The sequence below is a fragment of the Buteo buteo genome, chromosome 1 (genome assembly GCF_964188355.1).
Source record: "Buteo buteo chromosome 1, bButBut1.hap1.1, whole genome shotgun sequence".
Taxonomy (NCBI): Eukaryota; Metazoa; Chordata; class Aves; order Accipitriformes; family Accipitridae; genus Buteo; species Buteo buteo.
Window position 1 is genome coordinate 47,667,562 of NC_134171.1, and position 16,869 is coordinate 47,684,430.

General features: G+C 35.1%; 1 protein-coding gene across 1 annotated transcript in view; it reads left to right on the forward strand.

Moving 5' to 3' along the window:
• The window catches only part of PDGFC (platelet derived growth factor C), a 140,678-nt gene that overhangs the window by 102,013 nt on the left and 21,796 nt on the right, over positions 1 to 16,869 (forward strand). Inside the window, exon 3 of the mRNA XM_075029394.1 lies at positions 177 to 357. Within this exon, the coding sequence (XP_074885495.1) occupies positions 177 to 357 (181 nt within the window). The remainder of the gene's footprint in view (positions 1 to 176; positions 358 to 16,869) is intronic.

Consider the following 16,869-nt stretch of genomic DNA (forward strand, 5'->3'; position numbering starts at 1 on the left):
AAGCCAGTAGCAACTTGGAAGCCAAGTTTAAAATAGCTGGCTTTGGTAGCATACTTTCAGTGTTAAAAAAAAAAAAAATAAAAATTGCAAACTGCAAAGTCAGTTTATTGATTAAAGTAGGAATTTTTATAGAAATTTTATCAGTAAATAAACATTTGATTTTCTTTTCTGTTCAGGTATGACTTTGTAGAAGTTGAAGAGCCTAGTGATGGCACTGTTTTAGGGCGCTGGTGTGGTTCCACTAGTGTGCCAAGCAGACAAATCTCCAAAGGAAACCAGATCAGAATAAGATTTGTGTCTGATGAATATTTTCCTTCTGAACCTGGATTCTGCATCCATTATACACTTCTTATGCCAGTAAGTAACATGTTTCAGATTGAAACATTTCACGAAAACAAAATCTTTGAAGTGGTAGCTCAAAAGAATCTTTTAATAGCTTAGGATTAATTACTGTTTATTTCTTAATAATGAGCAATCTGTCTTCCAGAATTGTACATTTTGTTTCTGTTTTTTAACTGAGTGTTCTTGTGGTTCTTCTTGGATGGCTTTGGACTGGGAAGTTGTGGGCTCAGTTGTTTGTGTGGAAACTTCAATAAAATGTTTGCATTCCTAATACAGTACTGTGAAAAAAAAATTCTAGCTTTGAGAAGAAGAAAAATCAGCATAAGAATCAGCTGTGTGACATTGAGAGAGTATTGGGAAGTTACAAAGACGACTGAAGAAATTAACATTTTTATTAGTCAGCTGCTATTAGACATATAAAGCCAAATGATTATACCCAGTTCAAAACCAGAAAAGTTCTTATGCTTCTGGATATGACAAAGCAGACAATGCATAATACTCATTTTCCACTGCATTTTCCCTGGAAACTATACTTTAGATTTCTCTCAATTGTTGCTTAATGCTTGTAAATTGCAGGTATTAAACAATAGTAATTGTCTAAAATGTGACTATTTTCACTGTCAACAGGTTTCTGTTGCCTTTTTTCACCAAACGAAAGATCTCTGATAGCAAAACAATGTTTATAGATTTTTAAGGATGAGGTAGTGTTCTGAAACATTAGAGTGGAGCAGAACAGGGGTTGACTTGATCTAGAATCGGTATTCCATATCTAAAGAGAGTAAGGAGTATTTCTGTTAAATTGCTTATAATTCACTTTGTGACTGTCCTAAGTAGTCTTGTGGTCTGTGGTATTTGGTTGGTGGAAAATATCTGCAAGCTCAATAAAAAATTGATCAAAAGAATCCATGTTGTAACCCCACTGAATGCACTTCACTTAAAATGCATTTGGCTTGCTTATTGCTTTTGCCATTTTTGCCTCTTCTCCCCATTTGCAAAACGTCAGTTACTGAGAAGAAGAAAAAAACAATTCCACATATCTTTTCAACAATTCATAATCTTCTACATAATATATTTAGCATACTGATGATGATGTCAGTGAAGTGTAGTAGTGTGTATGTGTTTGTGTACATACATATATAGAGAGAGAGATGTTATTTTCTATCGTTTTCCTAGAAGTATTTTTAAATATTTAGGCCTAACTAAGAACTATTCCTAAAGTGATTAAAGATTTGATCTTCATATTTGACTCTTTTGTGAGTTAGACCCTTTTGTTAGTGGAATAGTATGACTTGATAATGATGAATTTTGAAATTAAATAAAATGTCAGTCAGTCTCCAAACCAACTTGAAATATGGCCAGGTTTAAACTCTTATACACCCAAAGGCAGAATGTAATAAGTATGTTTGCTTTTAGAAAATGGTAAAAGAAAATCCCTAAATAGATGTATTTGTGGGCTGATGCCAAATTTTGTTGTTGCAGCTCTAGTATTACATCCTACCTGCTACATATCTATCTGACTTATGTATGATCCAATTTCTGTTGCATGGATTAGACAAAGGCACCTAAAAATACCAGAGTATATGTGTAATTATCTTTATGCCGTGCTGTACAAACGGACTGAATTTATTCCTTGATGTTTGATGGGGAAAACTTGTTATAACATTTAAATTATCAATACTTGCAAAACAATTCTTTAATCTTCAAAATATTTACATCACTTATTCAATAGACAAAAACAGAGGTGACGTCGTAGGATGCATTTTTAGTTCCCTGTTTTTCTCAATTAACAAAGCTTATATAGCATATGAAGTATACATACAAACTGTTTTAGAAACCAAGCATGTTATCTGTCACATATGTAACAGGCAAGAGCAGCCCCCTTCACGTCATAGGAATTCAGAACTAGCCCCAAAATTTACAGTATAACAACTGCTTATTGTTTTGTGAGGATTAATTTCCAAATCTCTCTTTAAAAGGGCTGTGATCTTTTTCATCAAAAATTATGTCTTAATAAGCCATGCAAAACACAATTTCACATTTCAGACTGCAGATTGTAAATGAAATCTGTATTGCTGAGTTTCAGGATTAGACCTGCTTCTTGTACCTAGAGCAACTGAAAACTGATGCCCCAAAAAAGTGTTTTTCTTTAAAACTGTAATGCTATCTTATCCAACATTTCAAGAGAAGCTAAAATTTACAGCCCCCCTCCCCTCCCACCTCCCTGCAAAAAAGATGTCAGCTATAGGAATGAGTGTAAATTTTAAATGATTCTTGCAAAAGCATTACTGTTTCACTTAGTTATTCACTTCAACAAATTGGTCCTAAACAGTTAATTTATTTTTTTCCCCTCGTTTTTTGACAAGAGGGGGAGGGGGAGATGCCTGGTAGACTAGCAATGAGAGATTGTTTGGGGAGAAATGAAGCAAAACTGAAATAAAACAGTGCAAGCTTGTTTCTGTATTTGGAGGCCACACACAGAGAGGGGCACTGGACACATTTTCAGGTCTTTTAAGGAGCAAGAGAAATGGCTTTGTTTAAATCTGTTTTAATTTATCGTATCTATATACTTTTACTTTGTATATTATATTTCAAACCAGTGTTTCACATGATGAATAAGTAGGGGAAGAATGGCTATTGATCTGATTGCTTTAGTCACTCAAAAGGACTCACAGCAGTTCCAATGTCGATAGATAGAACATCATTTTCTAGAAAGGTTTACCATGGGATTGTAAGGCGCCACATAAAAGCAGTGCACTTACTGTATACAAGGAGAATGCTCTCCAAGAAAAACATGAAACTTTTCTTCAGATGCTAGCTAATTACAGTTTAAAAATTTTCATTTCTTCCATTTTAAATTGTGTACCCTGGGTACATCTACAACTTTCTATAATTCTGGTCTAACTCCACTTTCCTTTCCACTGTTCTATAGCTGCAATTTTGTCTGGAATACCATAAAGTGGAAGGAAGTGTTGAAAAAGCTTATTCTTACTAAGAAAATGTAGTTTGTGTTATTTCAAAATTATTATGCTACTTTCAGCACAGCTGTTATTCTTAGTCACTCTTTTCATGGTCTGCCCTGTCACTTAGTCTGTGCTTACTGGTGAGCTGCTTTATTCACTAAGAGCTGCTTAGTGGTTGTTCTGCATTTTGACAGTTCAGCTATGCATTTATTAAAAGTCATGTTTTTGGCAGCACTATACCACCTAAACCCTCCTAGAACTTTATTGCAAAAACAATCCATGTTTCATTTCTTTTCCCCTTCTTCTTACTTGCCCACAGTTACAGCTCTAATCCATATAGTAGCCACATGCAATTGAAGGAAACCTTATAAACTCTTATAATGTATGTTTGGGCTTCAGTCTTCCTAGTGACTTGTTTGGTTTAAATTATGTCAGTTACAAGTTTGGCAGAGAAAACTTGATGTAATAAAGTCCATTGTTACTTGGGGGAGCGGGTGAATGGGATACTTGATGCCTGAGGTGCCATTAAGGAATGCATGACTGATTGCCAAAGTAGTTATTAATTATTCAGGGCACTCAGAACAAAGCAGCTCCAGTTAAAGTTGAAGCTGGGGGTGACTGTATTCTCCTTCTTTTTTTGGCATATGGTAGCGTGTCATTTGTCATCAAAGATCATGCCAAAGATCTTTGCAAAGAACAGACTTAACCCTCTTCCATGCAAGTGAAGATGAAGAGGAAAATCCAAGTAGCTGCTTAAATACTGACCTAGCCTAAAAGTGACTTGGCAGGTGTTTTGTGATTTTGGTGCAGTACCTGTATGGCTACCTGGATTTCAATCCAAGATATTTTTTTTTATTTTTGACTTGGAGAAGCTGTTAGTAGTGCTCTTGCTATTAACAGTAATGAAAATTAAATTTAATACTGTGCAGATAATCTGTTTAGGGCTATCTAATAATTGTTCTTTTATTGCATCTTAATTGTCTAAGCTTTGCTCTTTTAGGGTTGAGCATGTTAATTTTGTTTGTGGAACCTTTTTAATTAAGCTTGTTTAATGAAAAAGGCAAATAAAATTTAAATGCTAATAGAAAAAGTGCATACCAATAGAACAGAGAAAGGAAAGCTCTCATCTAGCATTCCCTCCTTTTCAAAAGTCCACAGATTTCACAGTTATCAGGTGTGTATCTTGTATGTCAATACCAAAGCCTAAGAGAGGCTTAACTTTGGCTGCAATAACCAAAAATCCACCCGAAAACATCATAAAGGACATTACTGATCTCCCAAACAAAGGTTTTTCTACACTGTCTTAAGAAATAATCAAAAGATTTTGGAAATAACATGTTTTCAGCGTTGCTTAAGCCAAGGTGGTATGAAGCAGCAGGAGAGCATACGAGTGTTATATAGTGCTTTGCGATGCTACATGAAGTGAAAAAGGGCTGTGAAAATCCTTCATATGATGGGAAGGACTCTTAAACAAAACCTCTGTGTTCAGAGCTTCCACTGATTAGGTATAATGAAACCTAAGCCGAGATAAATCAACAAACTCCTAAAGATGCTCCAGCATGCAAATTCAATCATTCAGATTTTTTTGTGTGGCAAAAATCCATTGTAAATCAGAGAGGTTTTTGGACTAATTCTTTCCTTGGAGATTTCATTTTGCATTAAATTTGTGCTTGAGAACTGAAGAGAAATTCCTTTTAAATTTCTTAGGTGAGACATTAAAGATTACCCCAAAATACATAGATAGGAGTGACATGCTTCAGGTTAATCAAAAAAAGTACAAAAAGTACAAAACTGAGGATGGCTATTATCCATGGCACTACAATGAGAGAGGAAAAAAACCCTTTGAAGCAGAAAGAACCTAGGAAGGATATCAAATCATAACATCTTGTTTTCCTGTGACCACATCTCATCCTGTCACAGGTCATCATGAAAAATTAAAAAAACTGTGTATGTGAAGCAGACTTGCAGAGAGATGGGGTTAGAAATAAATCTAGCAACATTGTTGTAGCAAAATTGTGGGCCTGCCCAAAAGTCCACGGAAATGTGTTCTTGACCTGTCCAACCTGAGATGTCAGTGTGGATTTTCTGAGACGCTAAAAGGAAGAGAGACATTTTGAATGAAATTGGGTGTCATTTAGTTCTTAAAAGGAATGAACGTGCTTACATGATAGCAAGTTTTGTACTCTGAAGGACTACATTCCTTTACCTCTGGCCAAAATTTGAATGTAGTTTCTCATGTAGTATATGTAGGCTATACCATTTCTTTTGTATTTTTCTGTGATGTTAGTTTTACAGGAAAAAGTAATTTTGTTTTCTTGGACAGACTTTTTTTACAAATTCATGTATATTTGACTAAGATTTAATTCATTGAATTTGGAAGTTTATTGTATATCACACCCAGTTTCACTGTGGCAAAAGATATAAAAAATCAGCTGGTTTTCTTATTTCTAAATAAGTAACAATAATTTCAAAATTAAATGCAATTACATTACCACACCTTAAATGTCATGCTTTGTTTTTTTCTATTCAACATCTTCCGTAGAGTTTCTTCCTGAAAATTTCAGGGGTGTTCAGCAAGTAACATAACTGATTCTGGTTATGGAGCATTCACATAAGTCTTCAAATTGTATTTTTGAAAGACAATATTGAGGGGAAGTCAAAACAAATGAGGTGGAGAAAAGCTTCTGAAAACTGTTCTCCTTTTAGTCATCAATAGCATTATGTACAAGTTAGATCACTCTGGCAACATGTTTCAAGTAGAAATCAATGCCATAAGCAAGAGATGGGGTACTGCAACTGTCAAGAAAAAGCAGGCAGCCTTTTTTGCTCCTTTCCCCAAATTATGTCTTTGATCCCATATTAACCCTCTCCTCCCACATGAAAGCAAATAGTAGAATGATTCAGTGCAAACAATGTTTAGCCTCTTTAAATGCCCTAAAAAGTGAAAAAGTTTAGAAAACATATCAGAAAAGTATTTCAAATACGTGAGACAAAATCTTTTCTTTAATTCCTGTAAGTTACCAAAGGCTTTTATTAGGTTTCACTTTAGTAATAAATATTTATGTTGTCAGGGACTCTTTTTTGTTATTATTTGGAAACTTTATTAATGTGTCTCGTAGCATTATATATGCATATTTATGTAATTTGAAAATGAGTATTACTTTTACATGATGTATCATTTATTGTAGTGGTCTGCAACAAATCTTTCATATGTAAGTTTTAATGTTGTGTACTCTGTTGTTTTCAAAAAGTCTACAAGAGAAGTTAAAAGATAGAAAGAAGACTGGTTTTGTCTTGTCTTGAACAATTTCAAAAGTCTCCTGGAATGTCATGACTCTGGGAATGCTCTGGATGGTGTATATGGGATGTTACGTAACATTATTTCTGTTTGGGAACAATCTGAAAGAACTGTATTTTGCCAACTGATGAGAAAATAGAGAAAAAAAATCTGTACAAATCCAGGAAAGACAGTAATGTGGAAAATCCAATCTGCATTAGTGATGCAAGGAAGAGAATACATGGCACATGGGGAAGATGGACTGGGGTGAATTAACCAGCCTTGTGGATTACCACAGCAGTTACCTTTGGTGTTCCCTTTGACATTCAGTTTGACTTAATAGACATTGAAGTTTACACCTGCTGATAAGCAGGGAACACATTACTAATGAAAATAACTTTCAACCATTACATTTTAGTATTGTAGTCCTGAGTATATTCTGGGAGTCCTCATTATGGGAGTGTATCCTTATAGGAAAACACAGTTAAATATTGAAGCTCAAGATTTAAAAATAAGTTAATGTCTTTTATTGCATTTTGACATCAGAGTTTGAAGGACATTTCAGATTGTGAGGTTTTTACTTAATGATATGGCTACCATTATACTAACTGATAAACTTTTTTTGAAGTAGTGTTTGAGTCTTTTGGTTGGGGTTTTTTTTTCATTAAGTTCACTCAAGAAGGACTGATTGAGGTCTAATCAGAGCAATTACACAGAAGAAATTAACAAAAGAATAATACTGCCACTCTGTATCAACTATAAATATTAGCCTAAAATATGTTATTCTCTATTTGCACCAACTTTCCTTTAACTGATCTTCAAAGAGATTATCTCTTCCTTCTCAAAATCTCACTTCTAAAACAGTTTTTTACAAATGAATGAGGATCAGATCAAGCTGGTTAGTCTTTATCAGTCAGTAGTAATACTTTAAAGCATTTAATATGTGTCATGTATATTGGCATTTCAATTTGAAAATTTATTATTCAACAGAGTTAGCAGTAATGTCGAGTTTCTAAGCCTTTCCAATTGCCTTCTCAGTTTCCCAAATATCAGGCTGCCTTAAATCAAACCAAAGATTATCTAGCCCAGGAGCCCGCAACCAGTGGTGGTCATAAATGGATAGCAGGGAGCACTATGAGGAGGTCAAGCAGATGTGATTCTTCTGTATCTTCTGATACCCCTCCTGTACTCTCCACTTACTAGCTATTTTTTTGCAGAATAGGGGGATTCCCTGAGCCTGTGTGCTTTGTCTATTTAGTAAACTGTGGCAGACATTCCTTGCAAATAATTGTCCATGTACCCCTTGAACCAAAGTAAACTTCATGCCTTCACAACATCCTTTGCTAAAATCAGATTGTATAGGCACCTCATAGAATAAAAACTTCAAACAACTGCTTTACTTGAGAGGGATATGTATGTATATAAAAATGTGTCACACTTAAACTGTAAACTCACTCATCCCATGTAATTGGAGCTGTTGAATGCTACCTCGACATAAATGTTCCACAATGATGTCCAAATGTTCTTTTAGTCTTTTAAAATTATTCTGTAGTCATGGTTCAAATTTATTTGTTCAATCTTATTGATCATATCTATTTTAAAGAGTGCAGTGTCTCAGTTATTTGTGTGTGATTTTTTTTTTTTATTTAATAGTTTACTAAATGTTATATAAGCTACTTTTCACATAATATGTTTGGTTTAAAAAACAAAACAAAACCACCCCTGCTACCCCAAAACCAACCAACCAAAACAAACAAACAAACAAACCAAAAACACAACCTTCCTGATCTCCCAGGTCCCTTTAGCTCTGCTGGTTTAGGGGTTTTTTTGGCTACCTTTATCTTTATTTTTTATGTTTTAAGTATTATGTAATTGTCTAGTTGACTATCCCTTTTCCAATTTCCAGGATCAACATGTTATTCACAGCTTTTTGAGAAAGCACGCTGATGGCTTCTCTACAAATTCCAAAGCAAAGTGACTCTATCCCATTCTCAAAGTAATCCCCTGTGTAACTGGCACAGTCCTAGATTTTTTGTGCATTCAAATACTGAGACGTTGTGTCTGACATGCTTGCTAGTGGAAAAAAAGGTAAGCAAATGTACATTTGATACTAGGTTTCAGGCAGCACCATAATTTTCATTTATGCTATTTTAGCTGCATTCGTGTCATGTCCCTATCCATTATTAATATCTTAGTCATGCCGCAGTCCTATCCATTGCCTCACCCCACCAAAACAGGCAGTAACTAATCAGAGTTGTGTGTACTGTGCTAATTTTTCTTACTGTAATTCTGGTAGGAAAAAATGAAAACAGGAACGAAAGGAAAGAATTTGGGACAGAACAGTTACTCAGTGCAACTTCTCTTTTGTTTTTTATACATGGTCCAGATCTGAAAGGCTCTTAGGAACAGCAGAATTGCATGGAAGAAATGGAATTATGTGAGCAGCTCTAGACATTTGAGATCAAATCAGCTGTGGAGTAGCTTCTGTAGATGACTAACTGCACAGTCTAACTCCACAGACTGGTGGAAGCACCTCTTTAAATTTAGGAGAAAAATTCTTGACAGAGTAATAACACTGTATAGTAGCTTCAGGGTAAGAGTTTGCTTGTGGAAAGATTAATGTGGGGTATTGGTAGTGGTGTTAAGAGAAATCCTTTTGTTTCTGAAAAGGGATGGATAATAAGCAGTACAGGAATACCAAATTTTGCACCTGTCTTGTCTTAGCAATACCTGGCCTCTGGTGTTACAGATGGGGATTATGAGCTGTCGTTTGTTAACTTCTTGTAAGTACTCAAAACTTTTTTAATGATGATGATGAAAGGTTTGACTGAAGAAGCCAGGATTTTTGTTGAAAAGGTTTCAGTTTTGTTTTCATGGGAACGTCTAGATAATCACAGAGCAGTTGCATCTGTTCTATCAGTTTTCTCTGGCTAGGGTGGAGGAGAAGGAATTCAGGAAGGTTGCTTCCATGTATGCTCCTCACAGATGGTGTATGTTGTTGAAGAACTGTAATTGTTTAAAAAACAAAATGAAACAAGCAAAACCTTGCGTGTGAAAATGGAGAGCAATTTGTCTGGCTAAAGACATTTCCAGAGGCAGAATGCTCAGGCTGCTTGAGTATTCATTTCACTCTGCTCTTGAGCTAGGCAATAAATTGTAGGAAGAAAAATAGTAAGAATCATTTATGAGGAGAAATAAAATGCTGGGCTGCAAATTGAAGGGAGTGATTTAGTGCATGGAAGACCAGGTTCAAAGGCACTTGAAAAGTGGAGGTGTGAAAGCAGATGGCACAGCCTTTGGAAGAAATTTTGCACGTAATCCTACAGACAGTGTGAAGTTGGTGGTTCCTAATATCCCTTCCCTTTCAGCTGCAAGAGGACTCCTTGGGGGAACTCCATAATAACTCTACCCTGACACCACATACAACAGTTCTCAGGTCTCATCTGAATAAGTCTGTTAGGTGGTTAGGGGAGTTTCAGTGTATTGGTGTGGGTAATTAAATCAATCTGATGCTTTATTGTCCAGTATGTAGCCCTAGTGTCTTTTGATAGCACTTAGTTAACTTAAGAGTTTCTCGGTAGACATCTCTTGTTCTAAACATTCTTCTAACAGTGTGACAAATACCCTCTAAACAGCATGACCGTCTTTAATAAGACAGATGCTGTGCTAAGGTAATTTTGTTAGAAATCAGTATCCTTGTGGTTTTGTGAATAGTTGGCACCATAAATACAATTTCTTAAATTTGAATTTTCAAATGTTTACTTTCAGTATTTTTCTTTTACTTACTGTGTCTGCATGCAAATGTAAAAAGGTCACTATTTTTGAAACTTCAAAACATCTAAAATCCAAAATTGTTTTGTAGACAAATTTTGCTAACTCTGTGCAACTGACCCTGAACTTCCCTGCTGGCTGACATGACCAAAATGCCTAGGTAGCCAAGGAGAGTAAGGTAACTGAGTTGAGCCAAATTATCGACGTCACTCGGTCATCATCTGTATTTCTTGGGGGAAAGGGCCAAATGCCAAATCATTTTTAACTTGCTAACTGGCAGGACAGTTAGCTACATATATATAGGCTTTTAATAGGTAAGCTGTTAATAGGGTTGCCCTTGCTTATCTTCTGAAAATCACTCTGATCTTCTGAACTCTTCTGACTTGTGTGTGCATATTTGTCTTCAGGCTTTTCAATGTGAGGTGTTCTGGGTAATCAAAAGTTAATAATAAAATACTTCTCGTTCTTGAGTCATCTGTGTAATGCCTTTTTGGCTTGGAATTCTTGTCGTTTAGTCAAAGTAATCTCTTCTTGTTTGTGCTCTGTCAATACATATAACTTTAAATACTGTATTTACTTTTTTAAATTGCCTTTCTGCTTAAGAAAGTCATAGGCACCTTTCATGTAGAAAAAAGCCTTGCAGTTAGGTGCCTAAAACAGCAGTACATCTTTTGATGCAACATAAATGTAGAATTAAGGGTCATAACAGTGTTTTGAAACTGTTAGTTTGTATAAAACACTTCAGGGTACAGCCCAGCTTTTAACCAAAAATCAGAGATAGATGGTCAAGTCAACAGTACAAAGACAAATGAAAAATTGTCAGAGGGTTTTTCAGTTATGTTCTCAATCATCATTAAGAATAAAAAATTGAGTTACTTTTACAGCTAGGTATTTACATGGATGAAAGACAATATAAAATTTGGAAATAATTTACTATTTTGCTAACAAAACATATCTAAAAATATTAGAACTTAAGGAACAAACCTGCGCATCTTTGATGTAATAGAGGTGATCAGATTGAATACCCGATATTTTGCAAATGTCAGAGACAGGTGAACCTGAACCTTGTGCAAAGCCCTGTGTAAGGAGGTGAAGCACAAGTGCAGGTCTTTGGGCAACTGTCAACCCCACAGCAGGCTTCTGCTCTGCTGTAGTAAACCAAACTGTTCTGGTTATGTACTGCAGAGGAGCGCTATATTCCTCCTTACTTTAAAGCCTGAGAACACCTTTGAGGTGATGTCATGACAGAAGAAGAGCAAAGTACAATCAGCTGCTACTTTTGTGAGCTACTAGCACGTATCTCTATGTAGTTAAGGATTTATTTATACATTTTCTTACAATTAAGACTAAACAGAAGAAGAGAAAATAACACCTAAGCTTTGTATCTAACAGTGTTAGTAAACAGTGAGGGGTTTTTGCAGATTTTCATTTAGATAATAGGTACACTTACAGAGACTTTTGTGATTGTTTTCTGAGATTGTGGTTGCTGTCCGTTGTTTTAAGTAGGCACCCTTTATATTTTGTCATTTATTGCCTCCTTTTCTATGAACTATGTATCTCTTACTAGTGCATCTAATACTTGAAAAACTACATTGGGAAGGTGCTCGTTAAATTGGAAAAGAGAGTTGCCAAGCTGTTAAAGAAGAAAAAAAAAATCATAAAATTTCCATGATAATGTTTGATATTTCATTACCTGACACTGCTTACAAATTATAGGGGAATTTGAAAAATCAATAAATTAAAAGCTGCCCAAGTGTGAACAGAACCAACTTTTCTGTGCAGGCTGTTTAAAAAAAGTTAATGATAATTTTAAAAACAATTATGCAAGCCCAAGGAGCATCATTAAGCAAGCCAAACAAAGGTATAATTTACAAAGCCAGTGCTATACAAAAATGCCAGTGGATAATTTATAGATAGGGGCTGGCCTAAACTTCATGGTTAATACTTGGAAGAGTGGCAAAATACTAAGGTGATGTCATCATAAAAATCTGAAAACAGAGGAAAATAATTTTAACAACACAGTTTTAAGAAAAAAACTTTACTTTCCATTCTTAATTTTTCTTTAAATCTAATTCCTTTATAAAGTATGAGAGTATACTTACTTATGAAAGACTCCACACTGTCCTCTTTTTAATTAAATACTTACAAAGAGTAATCTCTTAATCAAGCAGTTAGAGAATCCTGAAAGAGAACCAGGAAGACGCACATCTTGCACAGGGCGCAGCATCTGAACTTTTCAGTATGGATATTTCATACCCTGCTCTGACTCTGTCACAGTGTTCTGTCTCCAACAACAATCTGTCATAGGCCATGGCTTCCTTGCAGTAAGGCACTTGCACCTTTCACTTATATTTTCTGCTGCAGGAAAAGGATGGCAGCTCTTTTCTGTTTTCTGCCATGTATTGAGGTTTAGAGGAGAAAGAGAATATAATGGTCAGGTTATCTGAGGGGGGATAACTGGCAATAGTTATAGTGCCAAATTGTCATGGTTGGATCATTCTGTTCAAAAACAGTATTCCTGTGGGTTTTGTCAGGAGAATAATTGTATTTTAAAGTTATTCTAGCAATGTATCAACTTGGATATATGATGGCATGCAATTATAATGTTCATTATTTCTATTCATATAGTGATAAGCATACTATTGAAATTGCAATAATAGATGATGTTATACTTTCCAATTTATAGGCTTTTGAAATCTTTGGATGTTTTGATTCTAGTTCTTCTTTGTCATACAGACAGTGTGACTGGTGACAGACAGATTTTTAAGCAAGCAGTTCTCATTGCCTTCAACAGGAAATATGAGGTATTGGAGTCTGAAAAACAATGACCACATCATCAAAATAATGGCCACATTATCTAAGTTTAAATAGATTATTGTTTTTAAAAAATACATTGATTAATTAATTGGCAAGTAATGCTTTCTCTGGATGCATTTATTACACTGAGAATAAAGTTCTGCCCAGTGAGATCTAATTTAACAGTTGCTACTTATTCCTCTAATTTCCTGATTGAGTGAATCATACACCATGGACCAGTTTCAGCAATGAAGTAAAGATTGCCTGGAAGAATTTAACTTTGATGGTAATTGGGTTAAAAACAATATTGATGTTATCATTCTGAGATCATAATCAGTGTTTATCTCAAAAAATTGGTTTAATTTTCTGTGGGAGAAGTGGAATAGTGGGAGAAAAAAAGAAAAGAGGTGTCAGTATAATTTCTCAGAATTCTCTTTTACAACACATAATAGTTGTTAAGGTAACCCATATCTAATACTAACATATTCGAGGAGAGAACATAACCTTAATTGTTAAGTAGCAAAATGTCCTCTTCTGACTTTTTAACTGGAATATAAACTTACAAAGGGAATTCTTACTCATCTAAATTCAGTCAAATTATATTAAGTTTATAGTGATGTACTTGAAATGACACTTTGTCTCCCCTCCCATTCCACAAGTGGTTTGTGCTCACACATCCTAATTTGTTCATTCAAATCCTCATGTTTGTCCAGTGGGACTGCACAGATAATCTGAAAGATGCAAACCAGCTTCAAATTAAATAGTAAATAGTGGAAGAACACTAAGAACATGATAATACTTTCTTCTTGGCAATTAGGTACCTTAAATGTATAATTGTTTACAAAACCAGAAAGGATTTTCTCCAAATGCTAGATTGACTCTTTCTTCAGCAAACCATGGCAGTCATCACAGTCCATTTACCCGACTTGTTTGACGTTGCTTCGTAAGTGTAATTAATGCAGTACGTCTCTATTATGTTCATTTTCGGTATTGAGAACCTTCAGACCAGGCTGGATGGGGCTTTGAGCAACCTGGTCTAGTGGAAAGAGGGGTTGGACTAGATGATCTTTAACGTCTCTTCCAACCCAAACCATTCTATGATTCTGTGATTCTATGATTCAGAATGGATTTCTATTCTTATTTAAACAAACAGATAATCTCATGAGGCTTCACTGTGCAGGGCAGGTGGAAGAAAATCCACTAGAAGTAGCCATGCAGATTTCTTCAGTGAGGGTTCTTGACCAGTGTTTCCTTGCAAAGTTGCTCTCCCCCCGCCTTCTTTTTTCCCCTCTTCTGCAGCAGATTGTAATGTCTGTCCCTCATACCCAGGAAAAAACATACCAAGATATATATTCACTGATCAATGCTTGTAAATAATGTCTTATTAATATCATCTTAATTTATCTTCTTATTTGGCTTATTTGCGAAACAGTGCTTTGTCAGGCATTCAAATTAGCATTTTCAATCATAAGGTTTTGAAGCACACTTTCTGTCTTGATCAAAGAATAAACTTGTGGTTAGCCAGTATCTTTCAGTCTAGTAGACTAATGCAGCAAATAACTTTGTGTAATGTTGGATTCAACAGAATGAAAACAATATCTGCAGTTCACAGAAAATCATATTTTCTATGGGCTGGAAAATTCAGGTGGAACCAGTGCCTCACACTTTGGCTCTTTATTTAAACTGATAATAAACCCCACATCTAACAACTTCCTAGATTGCAATGTATAGCAGCCTGTGAAACCACAATTAATTAAAGCTTAGAAAACCACAGTTTTTGATCTCTGTGTTCTGTAATTAGTTCCATATTCTACATGAAATCATCAGAAACACCCAGTATTCCTGAATCAGTGAACAGGAAAAAAAGAGACTGAGGGAGAAATTCTTTTAAGTATAAATACCAGCAGAAAAGTATATTTCAATGTGTAAATATTCATTTTCAAATGGTTGTTAAAAAGCCTTTTATAAAAAGAGTACATGTGAGAAATAGAATGATCAATGCCTCTACAGAAGACCTTACAACTCTTAAAATCATGCTTTTGAAATTTGAAAAAAAAAAAAACCTCACCACCTTTAAATGTAATAGTAAGGTAGAACAGAGTTTGACAACGGTTAAGATTAGTGCAGCATTAGTGTGTGGCACTTCCTTTCTTGTGCAGGTAAGTGTTTTGACTTTGTTGCTTTACAGCATGGTGAATGTGCAAGAACAGAGAAGTCATGTGAAAGGAGATGCAGCTGTGTGCACACAGAGGGAGATCCCTTTAAGTCAGTGTGATAGTGCTAGCAGTTCTGGTTGCAGGATTGGGGCAGTAATCGATGCCTGAATAGACTTGTTTAAAACATTACAAGGAAGATTAATGGCCTTGAGAACATAAGTCACCATGATTTTTCCATCATTTCTGTTACAGAGTGTGCCACCCTTACTCATATTGTATTAGCAAGCCCAAATTAATGTAATAAAATATATATATGTATCAAAAGACTTGATCTAGTTGAGCAGATTAGTTAGAGATAATTTGGCCACATCTGTGGACACTGTCAGTGTTATAACTGAAGCTATTTCAGGCCTAATGGAAGTCAGTTGATTTAGTAGCAGTCTTCAGGAGAATGAGATTTGTTCTACAACATGCTGGATTTGTTAATACTATGGGTTTATTACTTGGCAGATTTCATCCTTCCTTCTTCTTTTTCTTTTTACATATGTCAAGGAAAGGGCTGAGAAAGAATTGCATGTGCAAAGGAAAATATGGTTTTTTTCATTATAATAAAAGTAATTCGACAGTTTCAAAGATTTTTTTTTTTTTTTAATAACACCAAGAATCATGCTGAGGCAGTTACTTGTAGCAGTGCCTTAAAATTCAACCTGTTCTATTTTAATAGATTTGTTCATGCTGTAAGGAGCACAAAATTTCATGGGAGCCTACTAGAAATAGAATGAAGTAGTCTGCTTTCAAATCATCTTTGAAGGATCCATATTAAACAGCGGCCATAGAGATTGAAAAAGTAGAGCATGATAAAAATGCGTCTACTTTTATTTTATAGCTGATGCTAAACCCATCTTCTTTAAATGGGTTATATTACATACTATTTTGAGGCTTCAAAGAAATTGTAAATGATACTGCCAAAGGAACTTCTTCTCCTAAGGGACCAACTTTTATTAAAAACCCGTGACTCCCTACTTTTCTTCAAGAGAAAGTAGCTAAATTAAAGCCCAAAACTGGAGTAGTTTCATTAATTTTCATATTCTCATGTGAGTTTAAGGGCTTGTAGGTTGACATGCAACAAAAAAACCCAAACCATATTTTTCTACCAGGTATTCTATAGGTATACAGGCATGCAGTTACTGATTTTTTTATTACAGCATTACTAGAATAAATCTAAAGGGTTAAAATGTACAAATGGAGAAATAATCAATGAGGAAAAAGGTGTATTAGACTTCGGTTATGTATACAGAAGAGTTTGGGGCATAGCTAGTCAATAGCACAGATTTTAAAATTATTTAGAATTAATTTGTTTCTAGAATTCCACATTTCCCTCAGCATGATTTTACATATTTTCTAGAAACAGCGAGGTTACCAGATAGAGGCTGTGTAATGCAATCACAAAAATGCAAGGTTAGAAGGGAACTCAGTGGGATCTTTTCTGAGCAATTGTCCTGCTCAAAGCAGGGAGTAGATAGACCAAGCTCATTCTTGCTAGATGTTTGTACTGTTCCTGAAGTTC